The sequence below is a fragment of the Hirsutella rhossiliensis genome (genome assembly GCF_020360975.1).
Source record: "Hirsutella rhossiliensis strain HR02 chromosome Unknown scaffold00012, whole genome shotgun sequence".
Lineage (NCBI taxonomy): Eukaryota > Fungi > Ascomycota > Sordariomycetes > Hypocreales > Ophiocordycipitaceae > Hirsutella > Hirsutella rhossiliensis.
This window is the reverse complement of record NW_025408678.1, coordinates 885825-906037: the sequence shown is the minus strand read 5'-3', so window position 1 is coordinate 906037 and position 20213 is coordinate 885825. Positions and strand designations below refer to the sequence as shown.

Below are 20213 nucleotides of genomic sequence, written 5' to 3'. Positions count from 1 at the left end.
TCGTCTAGACTTATGGTGCTGTCTATAGACAAATAGGCAGAGCGGAAGGCCGCTTTAATGCCGCAGCTCTTACTCAAGCCCGTACTTTTAAGCACTAAACTTGGACTGAATGTTTGGACGGGGCCGCCATGAGACACGTCAATGCTTACACTGCAGCTCCTTATTGTAATGTCGTGGAGGCGGTTTTGTGAAGTAGATTTTCAAACTGTGGGTTGCTTGTTTCCAAGAAACGCATCTGTGGCGGAATCACTTGCCGCCACTCTCTCCCCTAATTGTCCGGACACTGATGTCATGTTAGCCTCGCCCAGCAATGCCCGTCGGCTGCCAGGATCTTCTGTTCATCAACAGGTTTCTCCTCCACCTTATTACCACTATCACCACCGAGACACGATTAGCTACAGGCTTTATAAGATATGTATGCCGCTGCGAGGGGCGCATGGTACGTGATACAGCCTGCTAGCAGTGTCGAGACTAGCAAGCAAGACCACAGGGCAAAGGGCTTCTAGTATTACCCCAGGATGACAAGAGGAGTTATAAGTGGACTTCAGGCTATAAACAGAAGTGCTAGCGATAAGTTACTGCGACAGGGCCAAGAAAAAAACACAAAATATGAGATGATTGCGTATCTAGACTGAAGAAGCGTAGGGGACGAACGAGTGAAAGTCGAGGTCGCCGAGTGGGTAGGAGACGGTCCTCTGCCCGCTGAGAAAAAGTGTTTTTAAGGAGATCTAGAAAGAGCAAGGAAGAACAGCCCTGAGCAAGAAGCCTTTGCATATAGCAACGAATAAAGTAGAGTAGTGTATTTTCGTCGAGTAAGGTGAAATGTCGACGTCAAAGGGCTCTTTCCTCCTTATAGGCTCATGATACTCCCCCTTGCAACGGACATGGTTCCTAACGCGGCTTTATAGGGCTTTTGGCGCATCTTAGACCTCTTCGATGCCTCTTTAAGCCTGGTACCAGACGCTTGAAGTTGCGGAATCCCTGGTTTTGGAGTACGCCTAAGCCTCAATATCATACTAGACGTAAATGACGTCGCAGACCTTGCCTGCGGTTGCCCCCCTGGTTCGTGCCTACAGTCCGTCATGACCCCGCCCGTCCCCAATATGTCGGCTTTCCCGAAGCGCTTGGCAGAGTAGTCGCTCAGGTGGCCGTACTGCTTGGCGCTCGCTATAGCGGCGCGGCCGATATGGCTAAATTCAACTGGGCATGCGACGTGCTGGCGCTGGCGCAAGCGGAGCGTAAGGTGTCTGGAGAGGCTAGAGAATGCAGGCTTCACGTACATCTTTACCAAGGGCGCCAGTGTTGGGACGCAAGAAACTATATCGCCTAGCCATATTTCGAGCATGCTGAGTAGGGCAACATAGAGGAAATTATAAACAAAGTCGGCGTCAATCCACGTTGCGATAATGAACGCAAGCCTCCATATTATAGTGGAAATAGTTCTCTAAACCGAGTTAGCCCCGTACCTATATATGATTTGCCTCTGCCCATCTGGTCAGTCACTTACAAGATGCCATTGCTAAGCATAATAGTAACGGCCACCTTGGAGCGAACTGCTAGCTGGAGACTCTAAATTAGTGGAAGTTGTAGGGCCGGGATCGCAATGTTAATGACTATATTGAGAGCTTGAGGTCACATAGTGGGTGGTGAATTCTTGGCACAAACCACCTGGTTGCGGGTCACTCATGGGAGATGGGCCGGCATCTGGTCATCGAGACGACAAAGAAGGTCAGGTCAGCCCATGCAAGACGCTTAGCGCCATGAGACGACCATACGCCCAGCGCTTAAACCCGCGCACGCTGAATATTCGCGTGTAGAACCAGAGGGCGGAGAGCTTGGTGAAGACAGTGCTAAAGATCCAAGTGATAGAGCCGGCGATGAGACGCTGCAATGCGTTAGCACGCAGTAGTGTAAGCAACTACCTCTAATACCCGGGAGGCAAGCGGATTTAGGAAGATGCGGGCGATTTCTAGAACTGAATCTCTAAGATGGGATTACCTTGTATTGGACAACGTGATCAGAAAATGCCACCTCGTTTGTGTGTTTGCCAAGGCCATGACAGGTGGCCCAGATGGTCACGCCATTTGAGGCGATGGTATTGGCCTTTTATTGGAGGAAACAATGGATAAGCCGACTAGGTGGCCATGCGTTCATTGTCTTATCTCGGGGGTATGCTCACGAAGGCGAAGACAATGAAGCCGTCATCTGGGTAGAGTCGCCTCTTCGAGATTGCCATGGCCCAGAAGCGCAACGCCAAGAATATGACGCATATGGTGATAAAGAACAGGCCCACGCCAGGAGCTATAACCATCGCCCGCCCGCCGACATGTTGAAAGATGCCGGAGGAAGATGCGGGCGATGGGCTTGGATGCCGCTGAATGTGACGGACAAGCCAAAGACAAGCAAGGCCGTCTAGCGTCAACGATAAAAGAACAGTCTTATATATGAAATGACGCTTTCGAGCCGAAGATGAGGGAGGAGGCAGGGCCATCAGAAAGCCTTGCAGGAATCGCCGCCATATCCCACCCTCTTAGTGGCGGTACAACGGGCTGCTTCAGGCTGTTGGATCTGACGGGCACAACCATTTGGCACCCTCTGTGTACACTGTAAGCCAAAGGTGACGCATGGCCTTGGTTGTGCTAGGTAGGCGTGTGCTTGGGGACCGCGAAAGGAGCATTGGAGTTGGCCCGCAACAGAACTGCCGAGCAGCTCGCCGCCGACAGTATGCAAAAAAAGTACTCCGTCCGCGCAAGTATGTGTAGTACCGGCGGAATGCCGCTGGCCCAGGCAGATATACAATTCTTTAGCAGTTTCTGCCTGATGTGATATATTAAATCGGCCCTCTCAGATTGGCATAAGGAGCAAGACTGGTTGACTTTTTGACTGAGCAAGCGTACGATACACTTACAGTATAGATTAAGAGCAGAAGAGAACAAACTCACTATAATCAAGAAACCGTCTCCTACTAGAGCTCACAAAGCCATACAGTCCGCTCCAGCGCCTGGTTTGTAGGTTTTTCGCCATGTCTGATTTACGTCGGCGCTACGCCACGGGACTTGATTGTCATCTCCATCGAACACACATATATATGTACAGTCAGCTAGAATGTAGGTCTACATGCTCCGCAGTATTGATGTATGCACACAAATGCCATATCAAAGGTGGGTGGGTTCCGTACTCCGTGGAGTACAATACATACTACTTTAAACGAGTGTTGTACAAAGCTATTTTCCAAGGCCTGCGCCATAGGGGTGGCCTTGACTATGAGGGCCTTCGGGATGCTACAGATCGGAGGTCGTAGTATACCTGGTTGCTAGGTCCGTGGTCGATGCTTGAGCTACCCCAAGCCGGCCTCCGTCTTACTATTTGCGAAGGCAACAGGAGCAGGGGACACGGTGATGCCTGTGCGCCTGGATGTCGCTGAACCGCAAGGTTCTTTTGTTGCTGAGACTGTCTAGGTTTCCTATGTCCATGTATAGATATTCAAAGCTCCCTCCATGCGATCATTTCGGATCAAGTCATACTCCAAACCCTAAAACCGAGGCTGGCATCGGCGGACTGGAAATGCCGTGTGCGCAGGGCCGCGAGCTAGGCGGTTCCAGCGCCGCCAATATCCACGCGCTCGTGCTCACGTCGCAGGCCAACATCGACGCCTGGGCCTGGCTGGCAACGCGGGCAGGGAGCGGGAGAGCCCAGGACCGGGAAAACCTGACAGTTGACGACGGGCGCGATGGTGGAGCGGGCTCTCTTACGAGGTGGCCCTGGCTTCGGCTTCGGCCCCGACGCCAGGGACCCGTCTGTCGTACAAGACGAGCGATACGTGCGCGACGGCAGGGCAGCAACCGTTCAGGGTCCCAAGGGGATTGGCTTAGCCGCGAGGGCGCTCAACTCGCCGCGGCTGCTCGAGCTTCCGGGCATCAGCGGCGCCACGCATCTCAACGGTGATTCGGCGCAGGGCGGGTTCGCTGGCACCTACGCCGACCTTGTCCCTTCGCCGGGACAGTATGCTATGGTATACTCCTTTATAGCTAGAGCCATTACCTATCCACTGCCCAGAGCACAATACTCCGTTGAATCATAACGGAAGCAAATCCGTGAGGAGACCACTATGTTATGCAGGCAAAAGTAAAGTGACACTCCGGCAAACGACCTGAAGTGGACCCTATATGCCTATGGGAGTGCTGGTGGCAGCTGATACAGCCCCCAACTTGTGCATAGGCCAGAACATGGACAAGGTCGTTCCCTTTAAGCTGCCAGTGCGTCGGCTACATGGCTGGGAATCGAATAGAGAATGTGGTTATCTTTGCTTGTCTAGGCTAATATTAACTCTTCTTGTTGAGTCTAACGCCCTTGCCAGCGGGAATTGCTACCATTTGCAGACAAAAGCGAAGTGGCACTCCGACAAATGACCTGAAGTGGACCCTATAAAAATCCTATGCAGATTTATGGACTGATTTTCTCACCATAGCCCCCTTATCATCGGCACATATAGGTGGGTCAACAGGGTCATATCTTCAATTCCCGGTGGCTGTTCATTTTATTAGACTTTACGTGCTCTTTATGGGTCGAGTCGCGTTGGAAGTCTTTCCATGTCTACTTGCATCTCGTGTTTCCACACTCATTCTGTTCAAATCGAATCCCCAACAGCAGGGCACGATCTCGCTCGCTCGCTAACACTCGTTCTCCGGGCTACCGGCCCAGCCGATCGCCTGCAACCAACATTAATACCCCGAGACATGCGGCGTGCATGTGACACGACTCGAATTCACGCGCTCGATCAGCTTGCCCAAGCCCCATCCTTCGCCCGCTCGCAGAGGCCGGAGCGACATTCATCGTTAACGTTCACCGGCTGCTTCACGCCTCGCCTATCGCAACCACCCGCGACGTAACGGCACCGCCCGTCGGCTACTCGCGTCGACTGGCTCGACGACGGCCATTGTCCAGTGATTCAAGCATCGCGGAGTCTCGAGTCGCGCGTCTCAAGGACGATATAGAACAGACATAAAACCATGCGGTCCTTCTTGAATTTTGCGCTGCTGCTCCTCTCGGAGGCCATATCGCCTTCCTCGGGTGAAAGACTTCTCGAGTCCGGGTCGCTCAACATGTGTCAGCAAGAGTCCAGCTTTTCCGCCTCGCTCTTCAACTTCGTCTATACGCCGAGTAACGACAGTGCTAGAGTCAACATCGTGGCAACGTCGTCCATCCGAGGAAAGGTCCTATTCGACCTCACTGTCTTTACATATGGCTACCAAGTTATACGCCGGACTCTTGATCCCTGCAACATGGACCGAGACCTGGACCTGGGTGGTCTCTGTCCTATGAGCGCCGGGAAACTCTCCTTCATTTTCAATGTTCCCATTGACAAAAATGCCGCTCGCCAAATCCCAAATATCGCCTATAACATTCCCGACCTTGATGCTACTGCACGGGTATTTATCAATTTGACTTCGGAGGGCAAGAGTGAGAGTGTTGCCTGTGTCGAGGCGAAGATTTCCAACGGCAAAACGGTCAACCTCCTTGGACTCAAGTGGGCTACTGCCATAATCGCGGGTCTGGCGATGCTGGCATCCGCCGTCACCAGTGGGCTTGGCCATTCCCACACAGCTGCGCACATTGCCGCCAACTCTCTCTCGCTGTTTGGCTACTTTCAAGCTCAGGCTATCCTTGGCCTTTCGAGTGTCCATCTTCCGCCAGTCGCCCAGGCCTGGACTATGAACTTTCAATGGTCTCTGGGAATTATTCGCGTTGCCTGTATGCAGACCGCCTTAAGCTGGTTTCAGCGGGCCACGGGAGGGACGCCATCCAGCATCTTTGACTCTCTGACGACCATATCCGTCCAGGTCGCCAAGCGATCTATTGAAGATATGAAGACGACTGGCCTTGGATACCTCAATCGTGCGCGAGCACAATCTCTGGACAACAATTTTCGCTCTTTCATCGAGAAGCGTGCCAACGCCAGTCCGGGTTCGGGTGCCTATGTCGTCTACGGTATTAAACGCGTCGCCTTTCGGTCAAAGATCGAGTTTACAAATTTCTTCATGACTGGAATATGTTTCTTATATCTCTTTGTTATTCTTCTCGTCACCGTCGCTTTTGGCTTCAAGGGCTTCTGCGAGTTTGCCATTAAGAAAAACTGGATCGATGAAAACAGGTTTCTCGACTTTCGCACCAACTGGCGTTCAGTTATTAAAGGCATCCTTCTCAGGATCATGTTCTTCAGCTTCCCTCAAGTAGCGATCCTTTGCTTCTGGGAATTCACCCAAGCCGACTCTCCAGCCGAGGTTGTTCTCGCCACCTTCATCTTCCTGGGTGCAGCTTTGAGTCTCGCATGGGCTGCAGCCAACGTTATTCGCAATGCCCGTCAGTCCGACATGATTTACAGGAACCCGGCTGTTACTCTCTTCTCGAACCCGAGAATCCTCAGCAAACTAGGGTTTCTCTATGTTCACTTTCGTGCCTCGGCGTATTACTTCATCGTACCTCTTATCTGCCACGCTCTCGTCAAAGCAATTCTCGTTAGCTTGGCCCAAAAGGCCAACGTTGTACAAGCTATTGGCTTGATTATTCTAGAAGCTGCCTTGTTAATCGCGACGTCTGTGCTTCGCCCCTGGATGGATAAAGGCACAAACTCGTTCAACATAGCTATCTACGCCATTAACTTTATCAACGCGATTTTCCTTTTCATTTTTTCAGACGTTCTGGACGCCCATCCGCTCTTCATTGGTATCGTTGGCGTTATTCTTTTCATTCTTAACGCTGTGTTCCTGCTTATCCTACTTATCATGGTTATTGTTTTGACGGCGGTTACCTTCTTTCGCAAAAATCCCGACGCACTCTATCATTCGATAGCCGACGACCGGGCTTCGTTTATGAAGTCGCAGGCGCACCTCAGCAAAGCAACGGAGCTCGAGGATCTAGCTGCTACTGCCCGAGGCAGTGGAACATGAAAACTTGACAACCCTGGCTCCGCCCCCGGCCCTCGGTGCCCTCGAAGCTTGGACCAAGAGGTCCGCCGGCAGACGATGGATAGAATCCCTTCAGTTCTCGCTTGCTACCGATCGTCGAGGGAAGCCAATCATCAGGGCGTGCGTGTGCTGCTTTCTTGCAGTGCAGCCCCTCAAAAACCTGAGACCACGGTCTTGCACAACTCGGCTTCCATCCCACTCTCGGCCCGTGCCACAAAGTGGTCACATGCCGTGTCGAGCGAGGACAGGAAGAAACACTGGTTGATACCTTGTAAATCAGCTGATGACATGACAGTGATATATTTGGCTTGGGTGTCGTTTCAAGTTCTTACGCTTGGAAAGCTCTTCTTATCGATCATGGCATTGCGCCTCGCACTCTCCCCTGCACGCAAATGCCTCCTTTGCTACCCGTGCCAGGGACTTTGTTATACACGCAGCATACGAACGCGCCACGGTCGTTTGTTAGACACGGGCTGGACGATCCCCTTGCAAATACAGTGTAAAATAGAATTCGGATCATGAGTCGTGAATGACCACACCGGATATGAATCGGGCAAGGCGTGCAAAGGAATTGTCGTGAAAGCCTACGCACTTGGCCCAAATAGATTGATTCCAAGAGATAGAAGTCCGCCTTCCGCCAGATGTGCAAATAAGTGAGCTGTTGCTCAAAGTACGTGTGCCACATCACAAATAGGAGACGGCGCTTAGTCTGTCTGGAATGCGGATTACTACGGCGCTATTGAGTCCTTCTACAATTGCATCAACATGAGTCTCATAGACGGTTGAGGCTGTAGGAAAGGTCTGTTGGGCATTAGAGGAATTTACTCCAATAGCTCGTGCCATACATGCGCCGTTCGTTCAAGTTGACGGCGTCAAACCGCTTCTTGACCATCACACTCAGCCTACCATGGACATTGCTGACTCGGAGACACGATGACCTCGCCGTGAGAAGCAAGTCAACGACGTCACATTGATGTGAGACGAAATCTGCACGCGAGCTTCAAGTGGGCGAGGCACATTTTAAATACGATCTGCAAGAACAGCGAATGCAGCTTCTCACACGAATGGCTGCCTACTGGCCCTCCGGCTCTCAACGGTAACGAAGGAACTACAGTGGGACAGCAAGGTGCCGGACACGCTCGCAAGGCGATTTGGCGTGAGCGTGCTCGACCCTTTTGCAGAGCCATTGTACAATTGAAGACTACATAATGGGCAGGGCTGTAACTTTTCAATGTCTCCAAGCCGTTGACACTCGACGGCGTTGGTTATGATCTTGTTTGCCGACATAATCAAGACTTTTAATAAACGAGTAAAATGGTGACTGAAACATTCGGACGCCATGCTTGCTACAACGCCAAATTTCATTTATATATGAGCGCATGTAGAACAGAACAAGTCCATCTGCCTCAATAGTCCTTTACAATATGCCATCTCCCACCGAATTCGGCCATACAACCTTGAATGTCACCATAGTAGCTTGAAGATTAAACTTGTTGCAACAGGCTGAGATATTCCTCCAATGTCGCATTTCGATAACACTAGACTAGGCCAAACTGCCACCATCTCCAATAACCGCATTACTGGTGCGTGTTATAAAGGCTGCTCCCGAGAGATTCGTTGCCGTGATGCACGAGGTGGTGACAGGTCTATCATGCACCAGAAAGAGCCCGGCCTCCCGTTGCCCAACTCCCACTGGCCGTTGTCTCCGTTGTCGTCACGTTTCACATCTTCCGCCAACAATGATCAGGTCAAGCTCCCAAAGCCCAGCAGCCACCACCCCAATGGATGGCGACGATTGCGAAGGTCGCTTGGGCAGCAGCTGTGGACAGCCGATGTCCGGTTTCCCCCCAGCCTGCCCACCCTCCGAATGTCGTCCATAGTGATCAGATCTGGCTCCCAGCCCAGGTGGTTTCCAAACGAGCAGGCAACCGCTGCCTGGTTTCTTTCAAGTCTGACGTGTCCGAGCCCGGCCGGATGTAATCCGGCACAAATCTGGGCACGGCAGGGCGTCAAATCGATACAGAGTGCAGGGATGGTCGTCAAGGGGCTTGTGAAAAAAACTGCAGCGTCGAGGAGCGAGAAGAGATTTATCAAAGCACCACGTCCACCCGACTATCATCGACATGGTGTGGATAGAGGAGGACCGTATCGACCTCCCATACCGCCGCGGCCTGGGTCGTTCATGGAGGAGCAGCTCCCGGATTCCCATATCTTGCTGAATTTTGCGGTGCCCATCAAAGAAGAGCAATCAACCAAATCGACGTTGGGTCGACTCGTCGTCCTCGACGCTTCCGTCTCTTCCCCATCGGTCTAAGCCACAGTTACCACGTCTGACCCTGTTGTTCAATGACCATATCCGTGGTCGTTTGAGGTCTTCTACTTGGCGCGCGGCATAGGGCAGACACGTGTCAGCGTCAGGCGTTGTGAGCCCCGACTTGGTGGCCGCCGCCTTTAGGTGCCAGAAGCGATCGACGATGTAGTCAGAAGACGATTCTCTTGGGCGTGTATTTGTTCCTGCACAATGCGCTGTAAGCCTCGAGAGAAAGAACCAAGAGAAGATGCAAGCATACCCAGTGCGCCAGAGCCATACGAAAAAGGCGTATTCAGGTTCCCGGTCGTTCGAACGGTAGCCATAACCGTGGCCTTTGCCTTGACCTTGGCTGTACCTGTGGAAAGTTTCGACCCAATACTTTCTGTCGGGACAAGTCTCTTGTTAGCTTTCATAAAGCAGGTTGAGGGCATCTTCGTATTGCAAAGTGATGGTTGAGGGATGGCAACGGGTGACACGAGGGGAGGCTTGTGTCGACAGAGTCCGCTTGGCAGATGGCAGAGCAGGCCGAGAAGGGTAGGGATAGAAGGGGACTGTCAAGACATACCTGGATGCAGCTGTGACATCTCGGGCTGCTATGACAGCAACTCGGACAACTGGTGTGTAGAGGGTGATGTCTTTGTCTGCTGTGTGCAGAGGAGGCGTGGCGACATGATGTTTCCATCTGCGGTGGGCGGCGGAGAAAGTAACAAGTAGATGAATGAAGCTTCTGTCTGCTGTGGGCAGAGGAAGAGGTGCCAAAAGGCGATGCCTCTGTCTGCTGTGTGCAGAGGAGGTAATGTGAAGAGGGAAGAGGTTCAGGTCGGGGAGAGGTGGGGGGAAGAGGGGTTTTTATAGTTGGCTGGGGAGGCGTGGCTGCCTGGGAACCCAGCAGTCTGTTCAGAGTCGACGGCCCGGCGCCAGTCAGGGGAAATCAAAACAAACCCCAAGGAGGTGGAGGGCAACGGCGTGCCGTGAATCACTCGCCTGCCCCAGCACATGACCACCGGGGCCTCTGACAGCCGTCGATGGCAGGAAAACAGGATTTGAATAGAGCTGTGAATCAGTAGGACGCGCAAGAAACCTCCCCCCTCCTCCCCCAACCCCCCGGCGTTGGCTTGACTGAGGCGACTTCCGGATGGACCAAGCAGCTGCACTAGAAACCACAATCCAAGCACAACGGCATCTCAGACGCAACTATCTTTCTCCAGGTCGTTGGGGTTCAAGAATCGACGGCCCAAGGGCAGAGCTCAGGCTCAGCTTCGCCGACGCCAAATCACAGCAGCGGACTTCCGGTACCGCCTCCGTCACCATCTAAAACCCCCTCCAGCCTCTGTCTTTTGCCACAAAACGGCTTCTCTCACTGGTGAGCATCCCGGCAACCTTGCGGCAGATTGAGGCGGCTTGCCAACAACCAGGAGGAACAGATGCTGCCTTGAAAGATTCGACGCCAACCCTCTGCCGCTCGAACGATCGCAAACAAAACCGTAAATTTCAAGCCTCACAGCTGTCTTTTCTGTAACAAACAGCTCTTTCAAGTCGCGAGCTTCAGTCCCCACAAGAACGGTGGCAACATGATGGCCTGGAAAAAGAAACCGTCGGTCCCCTTTTCTCCCAAAGCCCCTGGCGGTTTCTCAAGTGCGAGGTATCGGGCAGTAATTGGCCCTATTATGAGGAGTCGCTTAAGAACCTTTGACGCTCAAGCGTTTGCAGGTGTGTCTACACTTGCTGCACCTCTTTGTTCCGCTTTGGTCGCCACGTCAGTGCTTGAGCACTGGAAACCCCTGCCGCCAGCTCTGTTCTGTTGAGCTGCAAAAACAAAAGAATGACATTGGTCATGGCGCTCAGGATCAAGACCACGGTCTGACACTAGAGGCAGGCCGTTTGCCGAGCACGGTAAAATGAGAAATTGTGGCCATGCATTCTGAAAGGGCGTCAAATCCCGACTCGTGCGTTTCCCCCATTTATCACCAAACCCCGTGAAACCCCCTGGTGCTTCCTGCTCTGCCCTTGTGTCCCCTAACAAGTACCTATTTCGCAGATGTCACCCTTACGACGTTTTCCCTTTCGTCTCCGCGGTTTCTTCGCTGAGCTCACAAATCCTGAAGCGACAAGTGGCTGTCGCTGGACGACTTTGGATTTAAATCACTACTTGGAGCATCCGAGAGTATCGTACCACATGAAAGATGCTTGGATTGCTGACAAGGGGCTTCAGAGCTACCTAGGCACAACTGGTATCAGACCGCCATTGTCGTTGATCACAGTCCGTCAAGTCGTGGCGATGCCTCTGCCCAGAAAGGCTGCCCGCCGACAAACAACATACGTCTCGAGCTCGGAACCGACACAGCATACCCACCTCCCCAAACTACGGAATATTTGGTTGCTCTTGAAATGGGGCTTTCATATCATGAAAGATACTTGCCCTGAAGCAACTTAGCGAGAAGACGAAGTAGGCCAAAAGAGTCTGAATTTGCACGGTGCTGTGAATTGTCGAGGATATTGCCAGAGAGCCCATTTTCATATCTGCATTTTCTGGGCAAACCAAACATTTTGTCTCTTGCGGAAGTAGCTGTAAATTGGTGGAGCAGTGCGTTAAAATCCCCTCGACATGTCTTTCGTGTTCCTAGTTGCCGCCGCGAGTTTGTGCAGACAGCTGTAGCAGGACCGCAATCCGGCGGCAGTGGAAAGTCTCATGTTCACTGCCGACTCGGCTGCCTCTGATTTAACTTTAACCGTCATGACTGAAAACAAGGTCCCTGGCTCTTTCTTTTGCTAGCCGGCGGTTGGGAAGCATCCCAAAACGTCGACTGAAACGAGCGTAACTGTCTATTGTCGACAGGTACTGTTGACGCGGAGAACAAGAGCAGCGGATCAGCAATAGACACCCCATGAAATGGCCCATTCAATAGCTAGCAAGGGATTCCTGTGAATCAAGCAGCCGGGGAAGGCTGTGCGCAGGCGAAGAGAAACATTATCGAATATTTGGTATAGTCGTCAAACCGCTATTAACCGAACCTGCCAAATGAATACCCCTTCAACGCCAGCATCCACCTCTACCCCGAAGATTCATCACCTGTAGGCTCTAAAACAACCAAAGTCTGTCCAGCATCTACCAAGTCGCCTTCCCTCGCACCAAAGCTTTTGCAAATGCCGCTAACGGGGCTACGAATTTCAATCTCCATCTTGCTCGACTCGATCCACATCTTTAATCCGTCAGTTCAAGATCAAAACACAGCAACGTACGCTTTGGCAACGAAACAACGGTGTGACTCACCAAAATCTCGCCTTTCTTGACGATGCTTTGCTCCTTCACCACAAAGTTATAACACCGTCCCGGCATCATGGCCTTGACCTTTTCGCCCCCGGAACCAAGTTCAAGATCGGAAGCGCCGTAAGGACATACAGTGGCACCGTTCACAGCCTTGGGCTGATAAGGCTGACGCAGTTCTTCCAGGAACGGGGAGCGTGAAATAGATTCTTGTCGATGAGCCGCCGTTGTTGCGATATCATCCTTTTGCGACTCGATCCACGCCTCGTACTCTGCGAGGTTCAATTCCCCCTCGATGATTCTGATGAGTTCTGAAGCAGGCGCGGCATCAAGCTCCGACTCCTTAACACAATAAAATTTGATGCGGTCGAATGGCCTAAACAACCAAGGGTCCGAGGACGTCGGCAGCGTGTCGCCCGTGTGAACAGACTTGGGATCCCATATGTCCACCGTTCGTCCAACGAGCTGATAGCCCCCAGGAGAATCCGTAGCATATATGCACATGTATTGCCCACCGATGCCCACCGAACGGCGCGGAGTAAAGGACCGCGAAGGGTTGTATTTTGTTCCAAACAGACGATGGCGTGGGTCAAGCGGAACGGCACAAGGGGAGCCCAGAAACACATCGCCCAGGCCCAAGACGAGGAACGTCGCATCGTACAGCAGAGCTGACATGTCGTCCAGACCGTTGAGCTCCTCCAAGAAAGTCACGTTGCTGGGCAGCCACGGCGCCTCTGATCGAATGCTCGCTGCGTAGCGGTCAACAGCAGCACGGCAGACCGAGTCGTCAAACGCGAGCGGGAGATGGAGGGTCCGTGAAGCAATTCGAGTGGGAACATGATACGAGGAAACGTGAAGGGAGAGGCGATCGATGATGGTCCGAGGAGACAGCCCGGCGGTGTGGATTAGATGGATGGTGCGTACACCTGGCGTCACCTCGTCGATGCCTTCGATGGGTGTTTTGGCATGCTGCTGGCAGAAAGCTTGTATCTTGAAGCTTTGACCGAGGTCGAATATTTCGCTTTGTCCAAACTCGAGAATCATGGCGCGGTCTCCAGCCTGGCGAGCCACGATTTTCTCATCGTCACTGTAATGGATGGCTTCTACCATAGGTGAGATAGGGATGATGTTTTCGTCGCTCGCAGGGACAAGGTTTTCCAACCTCGGAAGCTCTGTGAGGTTTTGAATTGCACTGTTGAGTTCTTCATCGAGCCGCTTGGCCAGCGCAGTGTCCACGGCACGCAACCGTATGGTGTCTCCCGGACGAACCTGGCCCATTTTCCACATCTCCGCCGAAGCGACGACGCAGAAAACAACGAAGCCGCCGAGGCTGGGCCCGTCGCAAGTCAGCACGACCGCCTCATCCCCAGTGAAGCTGATGCTCCCAATCGAATAAGGACTATCGTGGATATTAGACGGATGAATGCCCGCTTCCCCTCCAGTCTGACGCGCCCACTGCGGCCGAGGTCCTGTCAAGCGTACGCCAAGTCTGTTGCTGTTGTGGTGGACACGCCACTCGCCAGCAAAGAGCGTTGTCAACCCGTCTTGTGTGAAGTAGTCCGGGGCTCCGTGAGGGCCTGGCACGACTCCAATCGTCCAAGTTGCGCTTGGCTGGTCGGGAATGGGTATAGCTGGGCAGGCGGGGAGTCTTTCAGAGTCAATCTTGAGCAGCTGACCGGTTCCAATGGGAATGATGTCACCCGGATGGAGTTTGCTGCCATCCTTCCATCCCAAGCTCCCCACCTCAAATGTTGCTCGACTGCCCATGACCTTGGGGACTTGGATCCCTCCAGCCACAGCAACGTAAACACGATATCCGTTTTCCACCAGCCCTACTGAAAGGGTTTGCCCAGCTCGCAGCGGAAACGCCCGATTTAATGGCGCTGCGTCACCGTCCACTGCGACTGGTGCTTTGGCACCAGTGACTGCGACCACGGTATCGCAATGAAACTTGAGTACCGGGCCTTTGAAAGTACACTCTATAGCCGCGACGTCTGGGCTGTTGTTGACCAAGCGATTTGCCAATCGAAATGACAGGTGATCCATGGGCCCAGACGGCGGAATCCCAACACTCCAAAACCCTGTTCTTCCGGGATAGTCCTGGATCGTGGTCATGGCCCCCGCCTCCACTACCTGCAAAGACGGAGCATGGGGTTGAAAGGAATCCAAGGACTTGGTCGTGTAGTTGCCCGCTTCGAACAGCGACCAAGAAACAATGCGGCGAAGGTATTCGAGATTTGTCTCAACACCTCCGATCCGCGTTTCCTTCAAGCCGGCCGCCAGTCGTCGCAAAGCCTCCAGACGATCGCCACCCGTAGCGATGATCTTTGCCAGCAATGGATCGAAGCGAGTCGATACTGGCGTGCCTACATCAATCCAAGTGTCCACTCGGAGATGCGAGGGGAATGCCAAGTCTGTGATTGTTCCCGCGCAGGGCCTGAAGTTTTCCAGGGGACTTTCTGCATAGAGTCTGACTTCAATCGACGCTCCACGTTGGGCTATGGGTTCAGACTTGTCACTAAAGAGTTGGTTGCAGTCGTCCCGAGCAACTTGAAGCATGCATTCGACGAGATCAAGGCCCGTGACGGCTTCGGTGACAGGATGCTCGACCTGAAGGCGTGTGTTCACCTCGAGGAGGTAATATTCTTGAGAATCAAGATCGTAGATGAATTCAACCGTGCCAACGTTGCGATATTTGACAGCCGCGGCAAGTCGAACAGCGGCGGCCCTCATGCTGGCTCGAATCTGAAGTGGGACAGCGAATGCTGGGCACTCCTCGACAACCTTCTGGTGCCTTCGCTGCAAGGAGCAGTCGCGCTCACTCAGTGCCAGGACACGCCCGTTACCGTCCCCGAGGATCTGTACTTCGATGTGACGGGCATTTTCAATGTATCGCTCCAAGAAGACGCCAGACTCGCCAAAGTTGACGGCAGCAAGACGCTGAACGGCGTTGAAAGCATCGGCCAGTGCCTCGGAGTCGTGGCAGCACCGAAGGCCGATGCCTCCTCCTCCAGCGGTGCTCTTGAGCATCAGCGGGAACCCCAGTCGCTCGGCTTCTTCACAGGCATCGGACAGCGATGTGGCAAGCCGAGTGCTTCCCGGGACGACGGCAACTCCCGCGGCTGCCGCAATCTCTCGGGCGCGATGCTTCAGGCCCAAGTCAGACATTTGTTCTGGCGTCGGACCAATCCAGACAAAGCCTGCGTCTTCGACTGCCTGAGCGAATTCAGCGCTCTCGGCCAGGAACCCGTAGCCAGGAATGATAGCGTCTACCCGAGCAGACTCTGCCAGCCGTATGACCTGCGACGCATTCAGGTACGTCTCCGCCACGGAATCTCCCTCGAGGCGCAGCGACAGGTCGGCGTCGCGAACGTGAGGCGTGTCGGCATCCACGTCAGTATAGATGGAGACGGCCTCGATGTTCATCTTCCTGAGAGTTCGGACGATGCGCGCGGCAATCTCTCCGCGGTTGGCGATAAGCACTCTCGACACCTGTCTCTTCGCCCTGCAAGACTGTCGCGAGTCATTCTTGCACACGCCGTTGCACACCCCGTGGGCTTGCGAATGCTGCATGTAGGCCTCCCAGCCGCCGAACTGGGTGATGTCCCGGGCGCCTCGCAGGCCGACGGGCTCGCAGACAAACCCATGGACCCAACGGCCATCGGCCAGCTCGATGGAGCCTATGGCTAGCGGCGGCGGGATTGTCGCCATGAAGCTGGCCAGAGCCTGACAGGGCAGCTGCCATACCTCGACGGCGATCTGCTGTCCGCGGCCTGGGCACGTGACGCGCTCCAGTCCTGGCTTTTTCGGGCCCGCCTCGCCCGAGCTCAGCTCATAAAGACGATACATGGGCGCAGTCTTTGTCGCAATATCCAGGCGAGCGCCCCTCGACACGAGATCTTTGTTGAGTGGAAAGCCCGTCAGGTGAGCACCGACTACTGCGATGGGCGTGTGAAGCGACTCGGCGCCGGCAGCTGAGGAGACGTCGGCCTCTCTAAAGGCCTTGGTAGCGCCCAGCCGCCTGCGAGTGCGCGCCCCCGAGAGCCACTGCTGGGACAGCCCCAGCAGCTTGGGTTCCTGCCAGGTGCTCGAGATGAGCGTGATGCCGAAGGGCAGTCCATCGCGCCGGAAGCCGGCGGGGATCGAAATGGCGCTCCAGTCGAGGAAGTTGACAAAGTTTGTGTAGGTCCCGAGGAGAGAGTTTTCTCGCACCGGATCGGCGAGGACCTGCTCGATGGTGGGGAAGGTCGGAGCCGTGGGGACAAGCAGGCCATCAAAGTCAGCGAGGGCCATGGCAATTTGGCGGGCCAAGTCCTGGCGAGCATATTCGCTGGCAAAGGCGTCAGCCGCGGAGAAGTGGCGCGCCTTGGCCACGATTCCCCGCACGACCGGGTCCATGTCCTTCTCAGAGGCCTGCTCGATGAAGTCCCTGATGGCGACGAACCGCTCGGCGACCCACGGCCCCTCATATAGCAGTTTGGCGAGGGCGAAGAGGTCGGAGAAGTCGATGGGCGTCAGCCTCCAACCCAAGGCTCGTGCTTTGCACAGGGCAGCCTCATACGCGGGGGCCTGGTCATCTCGGCCGTACCAGTCTGGCTGGCTGCAGATGGCCAAAGACGGAGGCCTGGACCCGAGGCTCGCGGTCCCAAAGGTAGGTACTGCTGGCAGGAGACCTTGCGAGGGGCGAGAGCGAGAGTACGAGTCTTTTCCGTCATAGCCTTCGGCCACGGACAAGACGGTCTGGGCGTCTTCGACAGTGAGGGCAAAGATGGAGACGCAGTCGAGGGTCCTGCACGCCGGCAACACGCCTCGGGCGCTTAAAGCGCCACGCGTCGGCTTGAGTCCGATGATGTTGTTCAAGCCGGCCGGCACTCGGCCGGAACCAGCGGTATCTGTTCCGAGAGAAAAGGGCACGACTCCGCGGGCGACGACGACACCGCTGCCGGAGCTCGACCCTCCGCTGACTCGGGCGGGGTCGAAGGCGTTGGGCACGGCACCGTGAGGTGACCTGGTGCCCACCAAGCCTGTGGCAAATTGGTCCATGTTTGTCTTGCCAATGACAATGGCTCCAGCAGCCCTGAGCTTTGCGACAACCGGAGCGTCAGACGTCGCAGGCTCGGCCGCGAAAGCCGGACAGGCTGCTGTGGTGGGAAACCCTCGAACATCGATGTTGTCCTTGACGGCAAAGGGAACGCCGAATAAGGGCAGCGCGTCGTTTAAGGTTCTTTGTGATTCCAACCACTCCCACTGCTCACGGATTTGTTCTGCACTGGCCAGCGACACCCAAGCATGAGTCTCTGCATTGGCTGATCTCTCGGACTTGGCGATGGACAGAAGTCTGGCCAGGCCACCGTGACCACCTGACTGGACAGCCCGCCAATCTTCTATGGTGGTGAGGGGTGTCTCGGGCTGCCAACTGACCACGTCGCCGGGTGCAGAAAAGTCGTTGGACTGCAGGTAGGGAGCCATGACCGATTACGGGCACAGCCCAGACTCAGACACGGGTTGGTGACGCACTCAATTCGAAAGATCGAGGCAAGAAAACGAGAGTAGGGGTTTTGGCGGTTGAGTTGGCGGTTCAAGGAAGACGCAAGCAATCGATACAGCACCCTCGTTTGCCCCTTGCGAGGAGACTGCTCCAGAGCAACTCGGTTGGCAAGCTCAAGCATTTTGTATCTTGACTCGCACACCACAGTGGCTTTTTGTCGGCGCAAATGTTGATCGTTATCACAGCTCGGTGACTGGCGCCGCCGGCGGCGAGCAACCGAGGTGCGCATGAGGCTGGAAGGGGTTGAGGCTTGTTTCAACTGACGGATAGCGAGATAGGCTTCCTCCAGGGACCAGATCCACAGCGGCCAATCACAGGTGAGGCCGACGGCCAAACCGGCGGCAGAGATAAGAGTTAAGTGGGCTCGCGGGTCCGGCCAACCGGCCAATGGTGGCGCTGCAAGGACAGATCCGGGGGCAACTCGCCGTGTCAGTCCCCCTTGCGTCCCGTCGAGCTCGGAGGCCAGTGGGATGGGTGCTCCTTATCTGTGCCCGTCATCACGAGCCTATCTAGTATCTGCAACGCATGAGGCACGGGGCAACCTTGGCTTTGGGGAAAGCTCCACGTCTCACCAAGAATGTGGGCAGACATAAATGGCCTTGACAGCGAAGTATAAAGCATCAGCTAATGGCCTACACAAGCCGTGGGCCACTTGAAGCTTGACCTATTGTCAGTATGGGCACGCTCCTTTGATTGTCTGCCAGGGTGACTTTCTAAGCCTCGTGTAATTAACACATTGTCTTGGTACCGAGGCACAAGACTGCACTGCATGTGGCTCTACTCTTGGATCTGTTTACCCTGGTGATGCTACATGGAGGTTAACCCCGGCGCCTGGTGTGAAGATGTCGCATGCTTCCGCGGAAGCAGCCAGATGCTGATTAGAAGGCGCAACCCATGTGCACAAGGCTGCAGGAGACCGGCCACCACCGTAAATGGACAACTTACATGTACGGCTGGTAAATGAAACGGCCGGCAACTATAGGCACGCGGCAGTAAAAGGGCGGCGGAAGTCTACTGATATCCGGAGTTACACGGAGAGAATTCCGGTCCCATCCGAACGGCCAGCTCAAGCGCCCAATCTTCACTTTCACTCTGCATGTTGGTAGAATGCGTCAGCCAACACTTCGTACCTGCAAAACTCATCGTCTCCATCGAATTCAAAGTTGGACCATTTTAAAAGGGTAGCGGGCCGGACACTCATGTTTTGCGCCAATGCTTGGTTGTTGGATAGCAAGAAACTCATTGCACGATCACAGGGATCTGCCCAAGTGCCAATATGTGTCACATCGATCTCGCCTTGGTTGGATGCAAAGAGGATGCGCTCTCGCCACGGGACAAAACATGAATGAAGACGTGTACCAGTCGAAACAGCCCTTTCGCGCATTGGCCTGACGTCGAATCCTTGGAGTGAGTGGCGCATGTGCTCCGCGTCGCCCTTGAACTGCCGAAACTTGTTGCTGTAGAGTCGGGCCGATGACAGAACAAAGAATGGGCTTTAGGATCGTCTGTGGCTTGGTGCCGCACAACAACGGTCATACAGGGTCGAGGGGTTCCGGCTCCTGAGCCACGGAGACCTCCCATTCACTGCGGGACTTGCCCGGCCTGCCGTCAAGGCTACCTTACCTGCTACCGCCATACACGATATATATATATATATATATATATATTTATAACTTAAAATTTACTAATAAGAACGTAAGACCCCGCCCGCTTCGGTACGCTGCGTGTATCGGCATACGTCGACCCGTCATCAGACCCAACGTTTGCTTCAATATCCACCAATGGCAATGTTGTGTGCAGCTTATCGGGAGATTTTCCGAGGCCCCTGTCCTCACAAGGCGTGCGAGCATCATCCTCATCGCCACCAGCTCAGGCAAGCGGCTCTTGATGCGTGCCCAATTTGTCGAGTCTTATGGCAAGTTACATCCGGGCACGATGCTGAAGAAACTCTCCAAAACCCCATTACCCCTTTAAGACCGTTTTCACAATATTATATCCGACACACATCAAGCCGCTCCCGTGACAATATCCATGATATCTCGGAGCTCACTTTTACAGTCGACAAGGACAACGTCGAGAATGCCCTTCACGGCGCTATGTTCTTCCAGCAGCCCATACAGTAAA

General features: G+C 54.2%; 3 protein-coding genes across 3 annotated transcripts; 2 read left to right on the top strand and 1 right to left on the bottom strand.

The window, feature by feature from the left end:
• Positions 1-3730: 3730 nt before the first annotated feature.
• HRG_09326 (uncharacterized protein) lies at positions 3731-4081 on the top strand (the record flags this gene model as incomplete). The annotated part of the gene is made up of 1 exon (XM_044867797.1): positions 3731-4081. The coding sequence occupies one exon, from the start codon at positions 3731-3733 to the stop codon at positions 4079-4081; it is 351 nt and encodes a 116-aa protein (XP_044717057.1).
• Positions 4082-5009: 928 nt separating this feature from the next.
• HRG_09325 (transient receptor potential (TRP) ion channel domain-containing protein) lies at positions 5010-6947 on the top strand (the record flags this gene model as incomplete). Its single annotated transcript, XM_044867796.1, has 2 exons — positions 5010-5897; positions 5946-6947. 2 exons carry the CDS (start codon positions 5010-5012, stop codon positions 6945-6947), a joined length of 1890 nt encoding a protein of 629 aa, XP_044717056.1.
• A 5379-nt stretch (positions 6948-12326) lies between these two features.
• Positions 12327-18010, bottom strand: HRG_09324 (amidase domain-containing protein; the record flags this gene model as incomplete). The annotated part of the gene is made up of 7 exons (XM_044867795.1): positions 12327-12346; positions 12407-12476; positions 12548-13006; positions 13067-14373; positions 14518-14733; positions 14791-16046; positions 16104-18010. The coding sequence occupies 7 exons, from the start codon at positions 18008-18010 to the stop codon at positions 12327-12329; spliced, it is 5235 nt and encodes a 1744-aa protein (XP_044717055.1).
• Between the last annotated feature and the right edge of the window lie 2203 nt (positions 18011-20213).